Below are 17,073 nucleotides of genomic sequence, written 5' to 3' on the forward strand. Positions count from 1 at the left end.
ATAGAAACAAGTCATCATCTGCCATTAATTGTACCCACACATATCTTGCTAACCAATAAGATGAGGTAATACGCTGGTAGCTAGCTTCAAAGGGTTTGTTATAGACAGAAAACCAGGTTGAACTCAAAACATGATGGGAGTAAGGACTCAAAACACTTTACATCTCCCCTTTTTAGGTTTATTGTGTTATATATATAGTATATATACATGTAAGCATAGACTAGTCATTACCTGATCATCTAATATATAATATATATTGGCAAGCAAGCAAGCAAGCAAGCACATGTATAAACAAAACTGAAAGACACTAGCCCAATACAGATTCTGTAAATCATGTCGTAATTTGTATAACAATGTTCATACTGAACAAAATTCTGTTACCTTGAGTTTGTATACAAACAAGGAAAAATGAAATGTGTTACATGTTACATGTTACTCGGGACAAGAATACTATTATTACTATTATGATAACATGAAGCTATTAATATTACACATTTGTAGGTACGGATTATCAAACTTCACATACCTTGACCAATATGACCTGTACTTGCCAATAGCAAGATCTAACCACGGTTTATAATTCCCATTGTAATGTACAACAGCCGCATTCTCTATTTCCGTTTGGTTAAGAGCCGGATCATATCCGAGACCCAACACGTGCCAGCTACGCTCCAATGGACGAGTCAGATTATAAAACGTTATCAGTCCAGGTGGCAGCGTTCCAAGCTTCCATAGAGTTCGTTCCTCATTCTACCAAATAATAAAACAAATAAGTTAGTAAATACTAAATACGCTTTACTTTAAATGCAAATAGTTACTTGGATTTACCATATTCTGCCAGCCATGATATATTCCTGTAATATCGCGTTTTTTCCACTCGTTTAAATCAAACATATTCATACCAAAGGCCCAACCACATGCACCCGGATCAAAATTCTCTGCAATCTTCGGGTTAGAAAAGTTTAAATACTTATCAAACCGATGAAAACTCTCCTTACACGTCTCCACAGCACCATTGACCATCCCTTTCAGGTCAACGCTCCATAAAGATGTCAAATCCTTTTGAACAACAATATCATCATCTAAAAACAGTATCTTATCCAGCTTCGGGTACACTTCAGGAAGGTAAAACCTCAAATGATTCAGCATCGATAAGTACTTCGGGTTCCTGTATTTAAGATTATCCGAACCAGCCGTTAAAGTCGACGCTTGATGCGCTTTGAAATAATATTCCTTCATTCTAGACGATTCCAGCTGGCGAAGAACAGGACAGTAAGAAGCGTTTAGCCAAGTGAAATCATCCACATTTTGAACTTGGATTGTAGAACCTTCTGGAGGGTTGGCTAAAAACCACATTTTCATGGCTGCAAAGTTTAGTTTGTCTGTTACAATATGGAACACATGTTTTTCAGGCTCTTTTGCGTGGAGAACCGTTGAGTTTACAACCACTGACGTTGCTAAAACATTGTCAGAGAATATAGCATAGTGGTATAAAGAAGAATCTTCAAGATTCCTTATTTCAGGATTTACTTTATTTTTATTTTCTTCACTAAGCGAGAAATAATCTGTGGTGAGCACTAAAGGAAGACAATGCAACGGTTTAGGTAATGTTTTAGCAGCTAATTGTGTTAAAGATGCACTTTTTCTCTTCACTTCATCAACATTTGCATCAGTAGATTGAAGCATAACCCTTAATTTTCTTGCCATTATGATGCAATCATAAAACTGATCTTTAGCTAATGACAGAATATGGCCCATTTCTTTGGCCCGATCAACTGCACTGGTGATGAAAATAAACACAATTCAAGTAAGAACAAAAGAAATTCGTTTGACAGTCTTTAACAAACCAGAGAGTAATAAAATTATTGATACCTTGGCTCTAGTTCACTATCGAAGGTTGCTTTTTCAATAGCTTGCTGACTTCTTTTAGAGTGTGTAATTAACGAATCATAGATACCAGTTTCATTTTTGGCTTTTGCAATACTTGCATAAGCTTTTGCCATGATTATCTGGTCACGCATAAGCCTCACTGTAGAATCTGAATTTGGACTCTCATATTCTTTTCTCCAAATACCATATCTACTCTTGATACTGGTGTCAAACGTTTTAGCACGCTCAATGGCCGCTTCTTCCATCTGAGTCATCATCTTTTGGCTTACTTGTATCAGTTCTGCGGTTCGGCGGTCCCGCCTTTCCTGACGTAAGGCCTAAACGAGAAAAAACATATGATTAGCTAAAGATATAAGGTTAGTGAATGACATATAATTATCAGAAGCATTTACCCGACGTTTGAGCTTTGCTGGATGTATTGGAGATGGACTTTTATGTGATGGTACGTTTATATCTGCAGGTTCATTGGATGAATCAGATCTTGTTTCAGGTTGATCTTTTAGTGACTGGTCAATCAAAGAAGGAAAGAGGAATTATTAGGAAATGTTAATAATCAAAATTGTAAACGTAAGTAAAAAACTGTGTGTAACCTTTGAATCTTCCTCTTTGATTTGATTGTCATCAATGGGGTTTTTCCAAACCCATGAAGCAGATAGGTTTTTGGACTTGACAGTCCTGATTTTTACAGCACCAGAAGTGTCTGTGTATGTCACTATTATGTCAATATCCTGCATTGCATTACAAGGAATATGACATCATGATCGATGAGTATGTTAAGATAATGGAAAAGGGATTATTACCTTCACGACTTTATGATTTGCAACTGCCAAAGAGTTTTGTTCCTGCACAAGTAACTCATTCGGTAACTGCAACCACATTAATAATGTATAATAAAGAAGATAGCATGTGAGAACAGTACCTTGTTATTCATACACTGAGGACAGTCAAACATGGGCCAATTTCCATTAATCTCTCTTTTACTGGAAAACAGAAAATGAAGCATGATTATAATACAAGGATCTACAATCAGTAGAAAGTTATACATATAGATATAATAATGTAACAAGAAAACAAAGAAAGATGATTGTCATCTTACACTGTTAAAGAATCAAATGCATCTGCTCCAAGTAAAGAAATATGAATGAGCAGGACCTGTTTGCAGACATCAATATAAAGTAGGAGTATACAATATGCAAAAAGCTTCTAGTAACCCTAAGCATTGGGAAACAAAATTCAATCAATAAACCCTAGCTATAGACGAATTAGCTAGTTTTTAAATGGTAATTGATTCGAATGATTAATTAAAATGATTACCAGGAGGAAGATGAATATAATAATGCAACGAGGTAGAGAAGAAACTGCGAATGGAGATTTCATGGCAGGCGGTTTGATAATTATTATTGGTGAAAAAAGTGATCGGAAAATGAGATCGAGTGTCGGCATCGGAGATCGTAGCAGCCGGAAGCATCAGTGTCTGTCACCGATTCCGGACATCATATGCTGCCCAAAAAGCTCAGGTGGTGTGATAATAATTTTAAAATAACAATAATAACTAAGTAACAATACCACAATCCGGTTGGTATCAATTAAGTAAATCTGTAAGCGTGTAAACCGGTAACGACATATGTAATTCTTATGATCAAAGCGTCACCGATTCGGTCATGATTAGCTATGTTCATCACTATACCAACACAAAACCTAAAGTAAACACCCAGAATAGCAGAATAGTAGCGACACTTGTATAACTTATCCTTAAAAAATAGACCAGGCTAAATATACCCGTCGTTTCTACTTGTCATGCCCCCTCCCTATAAAATCATATCAAAACTTGTCATGTTCCAACATTTTGTTTTCTTAAACGGTTTTCTTTTTTAAAAATTGGTTCAAAAATATTTTATATTAAAAAAGTATTATTAAACTAAATAAAAAATGTTTTTTTTAATTCATAAATAACTTAAAATGCTTTATTTGAAAATTTAGAAATCGTTTTAATAAATATTTTTCTAGCTAGTATTTACATTTTTAATATTAATAGGAAAATTGGTTTTAAATAATAACTATGCCCTATTGGTAAATATCAGTCTCAACTTTACAATTGCCTGCTAGCAGTCCAAACTATTTGTGTATTTTGCTTTTTACGGGCCGCGACTAACGGATGTTAACTCCATTAGTCTTTGTCTGACGTGGCCATCCCAGTTATCTAAAATCTTCTTACATGGAACGATACGTGGTGGCTGACTGTGTATTAAGGTTTATTATGATCTTTTAAGAACAAATAAAAAAAATATTCAAATCCCTAATTCATCTCGGCTTACTTACACAAACAAGATCTTTTAAGTATAATACAATCCCTAATTCTCTCTCAACAGTTCAACGATTACAATCCCTAATTTCTTTAGACGAAGCACAAACCCTAATTGCTTGGCAATTGAACTCCAATGGGTGATAATATCAACATCGACTTCAAGACTGGTGGGAAATTTGATGTCATTCCTCCTTGATTAAGGTATGTTGGGGGGGGGGACAACATCATTAGGGTTAGACGTTGATAAGCTTTCGTATTTTGAGCTACTAGGTTATGCAATGGATTATGACTCAAATGAAAAGAAGGAAGATGTGTTCTTATATTGCATAATACCTGGTGATGGTCGGGTAAAACATTTAGATAGTGTTGGAGTAGTAAAAGAGATGGCATCTTTGGTTGGAGCTGATGAAAGGTTAGTTATATACGTTCAAACCGAAAAGCTAGGGAAACCGAAACCACAACCCAGTAACCTTGAATCCCAGCCCACTAACAGTGAAGCCCAACCCAATAACCTTAAAGGCCAAGCCATTATTCAGCCCACTAGCCCTCTATCTCATCCAATAATGCATACTAACCTTCAATCCCATCCAACCATTTCTCATCCAACATTGAGCCATGTGAGGTTCAACAAGCTTAGAGCAAGAAAACAGGTAGGCACCAAGGCTCCTGCAAGAAAACAGGCACTTCCAACTTCACCACCAATTGAATTACCACCAATTATCAAAACTTCACCACCAATTGAACTACCATCAATTATCAACACTTCACCACCAGCAGATAGTAGTTCAGATGAGTAAGATGAAGACAATGATGATTCTGATTATGAGTCTTACAATGATAATTTGGATGATGATGAATCTGATGATGAAGAGCTGAGAGATTCAACTATTGCAAGAAAACAAGTACGTGAAGAGGTTGTTGCAACCCAAAATAAGGTGCTTGAGGAGTGTTTGAAAGAATCTGGTGATGCAACTGGTAAATTGGTTGAGGACTGTCTGAAAGGAGGTGGTGATGCAGGACCCTCATATTTAGAAACATACAACAGTTATGAGGATTCAGATGGTGATGTTCACTCACCTGGAGAGAGTGAATATGATAACATCAGAGGGAACAAGTACAAACATGATGTTACAGTTGTAGGTAACCAAACTAAGTGGGAAAACTTCAAGGGGGTAGTTGGTATAAGTTCCCTACTAGGGATGCTTTTAAATATGCTGTTAGGAAATATGCTGTGACAAATGGTAGAAATCTATCCATTAGTGCCAGTAACAAGAATAGAGGTGGGAGATTAGATACTAAGTGTGTGGAAGGGTGTCCATTTGGTTTCTATTGTTCATTTCGTAAAGGCAAAAGTTGTTATATTGTTAAAGGAGTAAAAGTCAAGCACAACTACCAAAGGAACATGATAAGGAATAGGCAATTGACATATACCTTCATTGCTAATGAGTTTTTGCCAATGTTCAAAGTAAAACCAAATTGGTCTGCTAAAGACATTCAAATAGCTGTTAGAGAAAAGTATAAGGTGATCATTAATAAATGGATGGCTTATAATGCCAAAAGGAATGCTTATAAGAAGCTTCATGGGTCCATAAGGGACCATTGCAAGAAACTTGGATTATATATAGCAGCTTTAAGGAATGTAAACCCAAGTTCAACATTTGAACTCCTAACTGCCCCACCAGGGTTCCTTAGGGAGGATTCAAATGCATCTTCATCATTGGAGTCTTTTTTCAGGTACAATTTCATTTTCATGATTAGATAATAATAAATTATTAAGTTCATCTTGATCATTAGAGTTTATTTTTCAGGTTGTCTGTGTGTTTTGATGGTTTGAAGAAGGGATTCCTAGCAGGTTGTAGGAAGGTTTTATGCCTAGATGGGTGTTTCCTTAAGACCTTTCTAGGAGGTATTTTACTGGCTGCTGTAGGTAGGGATGCAAACAACCAAATGTATCATGTAGCATGGGCTGTTGTTGAAGGTGAAAATAATGACAGTTGGGAGTAGTTTATGGATCAACTAAGTAAATCTTTAGAGGTCACAGATGGTGGAAAAGGTTGGACACTTATCTCAGACCAACAGAAGGTAAGTCTATATTATCTTAACTGTCACAATTACATATATATTCTAACAATTTTAACGTGACAAGGACTTATTAATGCTGTAAATTTGGTGTGGAAGAATGTTGAGCACAGAAAGTGTGCAAGGCATATTTATGCAAATTGGAAAAAAAGAGTATAAGGGTGAAGAGTATAAGGAGGTTTACTGGAGGGCTTGCAGGGCTTATAATAAAGCTTATTACAATGTTGCTATGAAGGATATGTTAGAGTTGTCACCTAATGCAGTTGAAGCTTATGTCATACAAAACCCTAAATTTTTTTCAAGATGTTTTCTTGACACTAATACAAATTGTAATGTAATAGTCAACAATATGGCAAAAACCTTCAGTGGAACCATAGTTTACGCAAGATCCAAACATATCATTCACATATTAGAGGATATAAGGGTGTCAGTAATTAGTATGCTAACTACAAGGTACACTGAAATGTTAGAAAAAGAAGTGATTGTGTGTCCTAGGGTGCAAAAGAAGCTTGATAAAGAGAAAAGTTGGGCCCATAAATGTAAATTATTCCCATAATCCCCTACTGTGTTTCAAGTAAGTGATTTTGATGATGTTTCAGTGGATATATGTAACAAAACATATACTTGCAAAAGGTGGGAATTATCCGGTATACCATGTAAGTATGTATGTGCAGTGGCAGGTTTTATTAAAAAGAATTATGAAGAGTTTGTTCATGAAAGTTTCCTTAAGGAACACTACTTGAAGTCTTACCAATTCACAATTCCACATTTGCCTAGTGAAAGGTATTGGCCAATTGTAGATTATCCTCTTGACCCACCTCCAGTCAAAGCTATGCCTGGACGACCAAAGAAAAACAGAAAAAGAGATCCACATGAAGATCCCAAGAGACCAAGAAAGTTGACAAAGCATGGAGTTCAGATGAAGCGTAGTTGTTGCAAGTCAACATTGCACAACATAAGAAAATGCTCTGAAAAGGCTAAGGGCAAATCCATTGTTGAAGGTGGTGGTGTTAAAAGGTCAAGGGGAAGGACAAAGGGGAGGTCAACCAAAGCTTTTTAAAAGTCAACTCAAGCTTCTGAAAAGTCAACTCAAGCTTCTGGAAAGTCAACTCAAGTAACACAACAGTTATCAGGTTCTAATAGATCAAGGGAATTGCCAAAGGAAGGTTCTATCAAGCAAAGAAAAAGTCAACTCAAGCTTCCCAAAAATCAACTCAAGCTGACCATTCAAGTCAACCACCACACTCAACTACATCTAAAAGGACAAGGGGAAGCATAAAGGGGAAGGTCAAATTGAATGACGCTTAATGGTAGAAAGATCTCATGTTTTTTTGATTGTTTGATGAATGAAACTATGGTTTTTGAACCTTTGAATGTATTTTGTTAAACTTAACTTTTGAACAATATGTATTATGGTAAACTTATTTTTTGTGTTTGATGAAATTGTGTATGTATATCATGTTTGCAGTCTCTTATTCATATTGTATTATGTTTGATGAAATGCAACATATTTTGTTTGTTTGTTTAGACAGTTGCAACACTAGTTGCAGAAGAAGTCACTTTAAGGACAAAATTTTCATTAATGTATCACCATGTGTTGCAGCAGCATTTGCATTTGTATCAACATTAGGGGCAAAATGGTCATTTATGTATCAAATAGTGTTGCAGCATCATTTGCATTTGCATTTGTATATGCATTAGGGTCAAAATGGTCACTTATGCACATGACATGTATGTCAAGAATGTGTTTGGTCAAAAATGTGTGGATAGATTCTGGATGTTTGGTCAGATTGTATATGTTTGCAACAGATGCTTGGTCACACTGTCAGCTCCATGTGTTCGTTCAAGTTGCATATGGTAACAATGGTCATGTTTTATAGTCAAGTTGCTCATGTATAACAAAGATTAACAATCAGCATTCCATAACAAAGTTTAACAACCAACATTCCAGTACATAATTAACAACTAAGATTCCATAACAAGGTTCCATACATTAACATTATCAACACATATTCAATATATTGCCATTAACATAATTAACAACTAACATTACATAACAAAGATTAACAACCAACATTCCATTACACATGTAATATCCACCACATTGCTATGACAAATACTACTAAACCTAAAACACATTTATTCTTCCATTTGGACTTCAATGACAACTGTTGTTTCAGGTTCCTGTTCTATTCTTGCAATATAATATTCTGCAACTTCAAATTCTCTATTTTCATATCTTTAAATTCTTGATCTTTTCTTGCATTGCAGTTTCATAGTCCACGTTTCTTCAAGAATTCATCAATTTCTTTTTTCCATATGAAGAATTTATAGTCTTCATTCTACTCATAAAATCAATTCAACCTAATTAGATTTGTAATTAAAAGCATGAAACTTAATAAGCGTACTTACCGGCCATAAAGGGCAACCATAAAACTCATCCCCATTTTGAATACTTCTACGCCCAACAATCCTTGGAATGACAAGGATATCATGATTGCAGTAGACATTTCCATCGAAATCAAGCTTAAACCTTTTAGGGTTTTTCTTGGCACGAGATGAAGACATGGTGGATGAGCTCAATTCCATCTATCAATTGTTGTTCAATTGATTGATTTTGTGTTTTAGGGTTCTTCAATTCAACCTAATTTGTGTTTTAGGGTTTAATTGATAATAGCCGCGAGACAAAACTCATTAAATAAAATGACATATGCCACCTAAGATCTATTTTTGACACGTATGCATGCCAACTCAGCGATGGACTAACGGAGTTAGTCATCCGTTAATCCAGTCTCGTTAAACGTAAATACACAAATAGTTGGGAGTGCCAGCATGCAAGTGTAAAGTTGAGATTGATATTTACCAATATGGCATAGTTGGGATTATTTAAAACCAATATTCCTTGTTAATAAAATATATTTAAGAATAATAATATTACGTTTATTTTAAGTGGTAAGTGTATGCTATGTGAATGTCGTATGAAAGATATATGAATGATATTTAAATAATGAAAGAATGTAAGGATTGTATAGTAGATGTTTATGAATATATGTATATATGTATTTAATGCATGTATGGCAAAGAATGTATGGTCGTATGGCAAGGAATGTATGGTTGTATAGAATGGGAAGAAGAGAACATAACCTAATAATATCTGAGATAGAAGGGATGAGACCCTAATAATATCTTAGATAGAAGGGACAGGACCCTAATAATATCTGAGATAGAAGAGACCAGACCCTAACAATATTTGAGATAGAAGGGACCAGACCTTAACAAATATCTGAGATAGAATGGACCAGATCCTACTAATATCTAAGATGGTAAAGATAGTTATGCATGTAGTATGAAAGTATGAAAGAATGTATGTATGTATGAAAGGAAGGTAAGAAGGTAAAGTATATAATAAGTATCTTCATATGCATATATGTAAGTATGTGTATGAAATGTATGTTGCCTGGTTAAGTAGAACTCACTCATCGTAGCTGAATTTTAGTATGCACGCATGCAAATATGATGATGGAGCTGGATTGAGGGAGGCACATGGCATGGACTGAGTTGACTGGCATCTAGTGAAGAAAAATCATGATGTTTTATGTTAAGACAATTAGGAAGTTTAGAGATAAGAATTTAATATTTTGTAATGAATGTATGATGTTTTTATATTCCGTGAAAAGTTTTAATTCAATATGATATTTAGAACTGTGTTTATGAGTAAATCCAACGCCAAAGTAGGCACCGAGACTGGGTCCTTACAAGTTGGTATCAGAGCATAAGTTCAAGAGAAATAAGCATCCTACATGCTAAGACTCGAATAGAGATTGGGAATTAAGTAAGAAAAGAAAGAAGATGCCATTTCAAGAAAGCCATGTGTCGCTCAAGCAAGCTCGGTAATGGTAAGTTGCATGATTAAGTTCATGTAAAGATTTAGAAATATATATACATGCATGTTAAAAGAAAGTGCAAGAATGTATGATGTTAGCTTAATTGCTAAAGAAAGAATGTTTGTATGCTAGCTTAATTTCTAGGGAAAGAATCTGTGTATGCTAGCTTAAATGCTAGGAATAAGAATGCATGTTATATGTATGTTTATATGATTGTGTGAGAAGTAAAAACTAGCACAAGTGAATCATAAAGAAAAGTACGTAGAACCTGGTGAGTAATGTATAAAGTTAATTACACTTGGCCACTGTCATTAACTACTTACCTTACGAATCATGTGCTAAATAATTCCTAGAGTGATAACGTTTATGTTCACTTAGAGGTAAGATAGATGACTGATACAAGGGGACTAGCATGTGGAGGTCGTACTTGACGCTGTGGTAAGACACGTGCCAACCAGACACCTTTTTGAAGAAGGTGTGACAAAGCGATATATGAAAGCAGTAAGACTTCGACTTTAGGAAGTAATGAAGAAGGATCGCGCTTGGAGCTTGTAGTCATATACACTAAGGGAGTTGCTAAATTGTTTCGCACTACAATTCCAACAATGTTCGTTGAAGCATCAAAGGCAGCCCAAACTAGGAAATCCAAGTGGATGCAACATGAAAGAAACGGAGATAAGCCAACTAGAATGAATCAAGACATGTAGTATGCCTGTAATAGTTAACTCCATAAGTGAACTTGCTGGGATCGTGAGTAGTGAAATGAATGATGAGAAAGTAGAGATGATCGAGAAAGATGGGTGACTGTCAAGGTATCCTAATTGAAAATGCATGAAAGGATGAGGCTACATGGAGTAGCGAATATGAAAGGAAGACGCTAAGAAGAATTTAGTTGTGTACCAAAGACTTTATGGAAGAGACCAATAGTTATACTTTCGTTAAAATAGGAAAATGATTAAGAATTGTAAGGTAGAACTAGAGGGGCGTGAGTTCCTTGCTACTCTTATTGTTTGACCTTAAGAGAGTTCGATGTCCTTGGGAATGGATTTGTAGTTTGAGTTTGAGGCTCATATAGCATGTAAGAGTAAGTTGATAAGGTTGAAGTCTTTGTATGGCGATACAGTAACGGTTTATAGTATTAAGGAAAGTTCAGTGCTTAACATCATTTTGATGATAAAATCCGAAGGTTTGTTAAGGCAAGGGTGCAGTGTCTATCTGGCGTAGTTGTCAAAGCTATGGCCGGCATGAAAGAAGTGAAAGATGTTCCTATTGTGTGTGACTATCCAGAAGTGTTCCCACATGACCTTCCAGGGTTGCCAGCGGAATGAGAAATAGAACCTACATATAAGTAATACCAGGAGCACAACCCGTCGCGAAAGAACGTTACCGCCTGGCGCCGTCCGAGATGAAAGAGTTAATGTCCCAACTGCAATAACTCCTTAACGAAGGTGTTTTAATACCGGGTGTTTCCCTGCAGGGTGTACCGGTAGTGTTCGTGAAGGAGAAAGATGGAAGTACGAGAATGCGTATAAAATACCGCGAGTTGAACAAGCTTACGGTGAAGAATATATATCCGTTGCCACATATTGATGATTTGTTCGATCAATTGCAATGTGCTAGTTGGTTCTCGCAAATAAACCTCAGAGCAGGCTATTATCAGTTGAAAGTGAAAGAGGCAGACATCCCTAAGACAACGTTTCGGACACGATATGGAAACTAAGAGTTTCTCGTGATATCTTTTGGATTGAAGAATGCTCCAGCAACATTTATGGTTATGATGAATAGGGTATGTCATCCAATGTTGGAAAAATCTGACATTGCTTTTGTTGATGATAATCTTGAAATATTCAAGGAATAACTCCTACCATGCTGAACACATAAGAGAAGTGTTGGAGACGCTGAAGAAGTGTTAACTGTATGCTAGGTTTTTTTATGGTGTACCACTCTTAAAGGAAAAGAGAAAGAAGTGAACCATGTGGATAACTTTGATGATCTCAATGTTGAGCTGAACATTGTAGACTTTGATGTGAAACTCTGAAACAAATGTTGCTTTGGCGACAATAATTATATGCAACAATTAAGTGTGTTTCTTATTATATTTAGTTATGTGTTTTCCTTCATGTACTTTTTGTTTTTCAATTAAATAAAGTTCTTATTAAAATATCATAATGTCTTTGTTATACGTTTATTATTTTTCTTAAATGTTTTCAAGATTGAAAATAAAAATCACTGGAGCACAAGATCAAACATATGAAGAAGATATATGTATAACAGATAGTGGAGCCACACATACTATACTTAGATCTTAAAAATATTTTTATGAACTGAAGCCAACAAAAGGGATCATTAATACAATACCAGGTCCTACAAACTTGGTAGAAGGAGTGAGAAAAGTTAATTTAGCGTTACCAAATGGTACAAAGCTCAAAATAGAAAATGCTTTATTTTCCCCATTAGCAACAAGAAATTTGTTGAGTTTCAAAAACATATATCATAATAGATATGGTACTCAGTCAAGGACTGTTAGTAATGAAAAATATTTTCATATCATAAGCAAAGATCAGACATTGGAAAAACTGCCAATGCTCCATTCTGGTTTACATTATACATATATAAATGTGCCTCAAACACATATGACAGTCAAAGAAAATTGTTGTGATTCTGGTATCATAAACTTATGGCATGACATATTAGGCCATCCAGGATCCACAATGATGAAAAGGATAATTGAAAATACACATGGGCATCCATTGAAATATCAAAATATCCACAAAATAGATAAAATGCCTCAATGTACATCTTGTTCTCTTGGAAATTAATTACAAGGCATTCGCCATTAAAGTTGATAAAGAATCACCAATGTTTCTTGAAAGAATTCAAGTTGACATATGTGGACCAATTCATCCACCATGTGGACCATTTAGATACTTCATGGTCTTAATAGACGCATCCAGCATATGGTCTTATGTCTCTTTATTATCATCTCGTAATGTCACTTTTGCAAAATTTCTTGCTCAAATTATCAAATTACGTGCACATTTTCCCGATTATACCATTAAAAAAGTAAGGCTTGATAATGCGGGATAATTTACATCACATGATTTTGATGATTATTGCATGTCTGTGGAGATTTTTGTTGAACACACCGTTGCTTACGTACACACACACAATGGTTTAGCCGAGTCGTTGATCAAACTCCTACAGCTAATAGCTAGACCATTAATAACGAGGAAAAAACTCCCTGTATCTATTTTGGGTCATGCAATTATGCATGCTGGATCATTAATTCATGTGAGACCAAATGCAAATCATAAATACTCTCCCACACAACTTTTTTCCGGAAATGAGCCAAACATCTCACACCTTAGAATTTTTGGGTGTGTTGTGTATGTTTCTATTGCACCACCACAACGCACAAAAATGGGTCCTCAAAGAAGGTTGGGAATATATGTTGGATATGAAATGTCTTCCATCATAAGATACCTTGAACCTTTAACATGTGATGTATTTACAACATTTTGCTGATTGTCATTTTAACGAGACAATATTCTCGGCATTAGGGGAAAATGAAAAACAAGAAAGAGATATATCATGGTGTGTGCCATAATTGTTACACCTAGACCCAAAGTCAAAACAAAGTGAGACAGAGGTTCAGAAAATGATACATCTACAAGAAATTTCCAATCAGTTACCTGATGCACTTACTGATATAAACAGGGTCACTAAATCTCATATACTAGCTGCTAATGCTCCAACTCGAGTTGAGATTCCAAGCAAGCAAAAACATAATAATGTACCTAAAGAATCCCAAAAACGTTTAAAACACGGGAGGCCAATCGGTTCAAAGGATAAAAATCCTTGAAAAAGAAAGAGCTCTGAAAAGGATACTAAACCTAAGGAAGGAATGAATGACAAAACCTTCCCTCAGGAACGAATAAATGATATAACCTTCCCTCATGAAGAAATAAATGATTCCAAAAATAGTTGTCAATCAACTATGGTCAACCACATATAATGTGGGATCGAGATGAAATGGAAAATATTGATGATATATTTTCTTATTATGTGGCACGTGATATTATGGAAGAAAATGATGATCATGAACTGTAACATCCCTAAAATTTCGATCCAAATTTGACAACTTAGTAAAGTTGAAGGATCAAAATATTCTCAAAAATACGTAATGAGAAATTTAAATATAGAAAATAAAATCATTTGATAAGAAAATAAAAATATTCCTTAAATAAAGTCATCTTATGTTAAGGATATGGGATAAGAAAATTCCATCCTACATGGAAAGATGGAAGAAAGTAGAAGCATTCCACATAGGTATAAATAAGAAAGTTAAAACCCATCCCACATGGAAAGCGGGAAACATTTGAAAGCTCTTTATAAAGAGATAAAATTCCATAGTAATATTATTTTATGCCAAGCATGCATCTAGTGGTTCTAGCAGAGGGTGCGAAGCACCCGACGTGCACGCGCACGGGCGAGGGCGATGGCGACGGCGTTGGGCGATGGGCGCAATGTGGCGCTTTGTGAAAGCAAGATCAAGATGTGACAAGTTACCTAAGACAAGGGATCAAAAAGGAAAATTTGAATTCAGGAAGCCATCGCGCTACGCGATGAGCACAGAACAAAGGTCATCGCGTATCGCGATGGACCTTGATGATTCAGCATACACGTGTCAGCTTGTGGTATGGTGGTGGAGAATATACGGCGCCGCGATACGCGGCGGGATTACCAAGACCCATTGCGTATCGCGATGGGTTGCAGTTCAGCCTATAAATAGGAGGTTCACGTCACACTTCTTCTTCACACCAAAATCCTTTCTCTCTCTAGAAATACTTTCTCACACTACCTCGATTTCTGTACCAAATACCGACGATACCTCGGAGTCGTGCCACCCATTAATAACCCGACATTCTATCTCAAAGTACGTGCACGACACGACAACCACCATATGTCACCTCGTTTTGCGTGCCAACCTCGAAGTTTGTTCCAGGTTCTAAGGTCTCGACAATTTAAGCTCTAGTACGCGTTAGAGAGTAGCAGTGCTGCTCAATCAATCTTAGTAATCAAACTTCGAATACCCGTGTAAGGTAGGGATTCTGCCTAAGTCATTGTTTTATTATATTATATGGCTTAGACCATAGTCAGGGGTATAGCCCAAACCTTGATCATAATTATGTTGACATACGCTTTGAACATACAAAGGATTATAGTAATGTTTCTTTACATTTAAGAAACACAAAATTTTTCATTCATATGGATATAGTAAAAATATTGTTTCTTCACAATTAAGAAACATAGCATTTTATATACATGAAATATAGTAAAAACATTGTTTCTTTACGATTAAGAAACAAAAGATTTTACATACAAAGATAGCAGACAATGAATGTTTCTTCTTGAAGAAGATACATAATATAGATGTTTCTTCATGAAGAAGAAACTCAGCATATGATTTGGTAAATAAACAGAAAGACTATAGGTCAAAATATTTCATTCAAACAAATAATCAATCAAGGTTTAAAGCAATCAAAACCAGACTAAAGGTGTATAGCCGGATCAAGAGACGATCCGGGTATTTATATAAACCTATTTTATAGGTCAATCATCAATCAATCATTCACAGTCAAGGTTTCAAACGCACAACGACGGTATAGGTGAATACGTTAACCTTTACAATCAGTCAAAACATAGTTATACTCGATAAGATGAAAGGGTGTTTGTCTTAACGAGTCAGTCAATGTTTATATGAGATTGTGAGATCTCTAAAACGTTTTAATACAAATTAGAAAATAAAATCAACTCAGACCGAATACGCATGTGTCTAGATCCAAACATAACTGTTCAGCCCAATCAGTCAAAGGATACGTAGCCGCGGGCTAACGGTCATGACTAGCTCTCCGTTCAGGGCTACGTGGCTCGAAGAATATAATTATGTGTGTAGGGTAGTGGTACATATACCAAAAGTAGAAATACTTCCGCTGAGTTTGTCAAGAAAACTATATTTGCATTGTAATCGTCATTCAAATGTTTTATAGAGTCATACGTGTTCACCAGCATATAGCTGAAGTATTTTCCCCACATTGCAGGGAAATATGTTAGTACAGGTAGAAAGAAATTATAGTCACTCATGAAGATAGACGCTCGCAAGGTAGAGATGACTAAGTTTTAAATTATTAAAATATTATAAACATGATTTATAAATCAAACACTCGGGTATCTATTATCCGAGCAAATCTTCAAATAAATTAATATTTTATTATAACCAAAGTCTTTCGCTAAAATAAAATTCAGCAACTCTGATGTATTTACAAAACATATACCAACTATTGGTCATACGCCTAGGCCCTAAGCCGGGGTGTGACATGTTGGTATCAGAGTCATCGATCTTAGCGAATTAGGTATTTAATCATACATAGGCTTTGATCAGAGATATATATCAATCTTATAAATAAGAGCAATCAGTTTCAACAAATTAGGTACTAATGTATTAGTACCTAAGCTTTAACTACTTTTTGAATAATAGGGATAAGAAAAGATTAAAAGTTTACATATTCCTAAAGATAATTTGTACAAACTACTTTAGGCATATATGCCAAGTAGCTAGTCATTCAATCACTACACTTGAATCTGAGCCATCAGACATGGCCAGTAACTATTATATAAGCTTTTTCAGTCAAGAACAACCAACAATTCTTAACTTGCCATATGAAGGTCAACCGAAGTATCTTTCGGGCAATCCACAAAAAGTAATCGAAAGAACAATCTTATTACATAACCATCAGCTACAATAAATTAGATATTTGACTGAAAATATCTAAATTTTAATCATAGAAAATACTCAAATATTACGGATTAGGTAAATTGTATGAATAAGTTAGGAACATATTCCTACCTTTAATC

At 35.4% G+C, this 17,073-nt stretch overlaps 1 protein-coding gene across 1 annotated transcript; it reads right to left on the reverse strand.

Moving 5' to 3' along the window:
• Positions 1–306: 306 nt before the first annotated feature.
• On the reverse strand, positions 307–3,397 carry LOC143596628 (putative galacturonosyltransferase 3). The gene is made up of 9 exons (XM_077075352.1): positions 3,205–3,397; positions 2,987–3,042; positions 2,810–2,870; positions 2,691–2,732; positions 2,481–2,618; positions 2,283–2,396; positions 1,873–2,207; positions 829–1,780; positions 307–750 (listed from the first exon to the last, which is right to left on the reverse strand). Exons 1-9 carry the CDS (start codon positions 3,331–3,333, stop codon positions 463–465), a joined length of 2,115 nt encoding a protein of 704 aa, XP_076931467.1. The 5' UTR covers positions 3,334–3,397; the 3' UTR covers positions 307–462.
• Between the last annotated feature and the right edge of the window lie 13,676 nt (positions 3,398–17,073).

Source organism: Bidens hawaiensis, unplaced genomic scaffold, assembly GCF_021521415.1.
Source record: "Bidens hawaiensis isolate Kalapana, Puna unplaced genomic scaffold, B.hawaiensis_p1.1 tig00046792_1, whole genome shotgun sequence".
Taxonomy (NCBI): Eukaryota; Viridiplantae; Streptophyta; class Magnoliopsida; order Asterales; family Asteraceae; genus Bidens; species Bidens hawaiensis.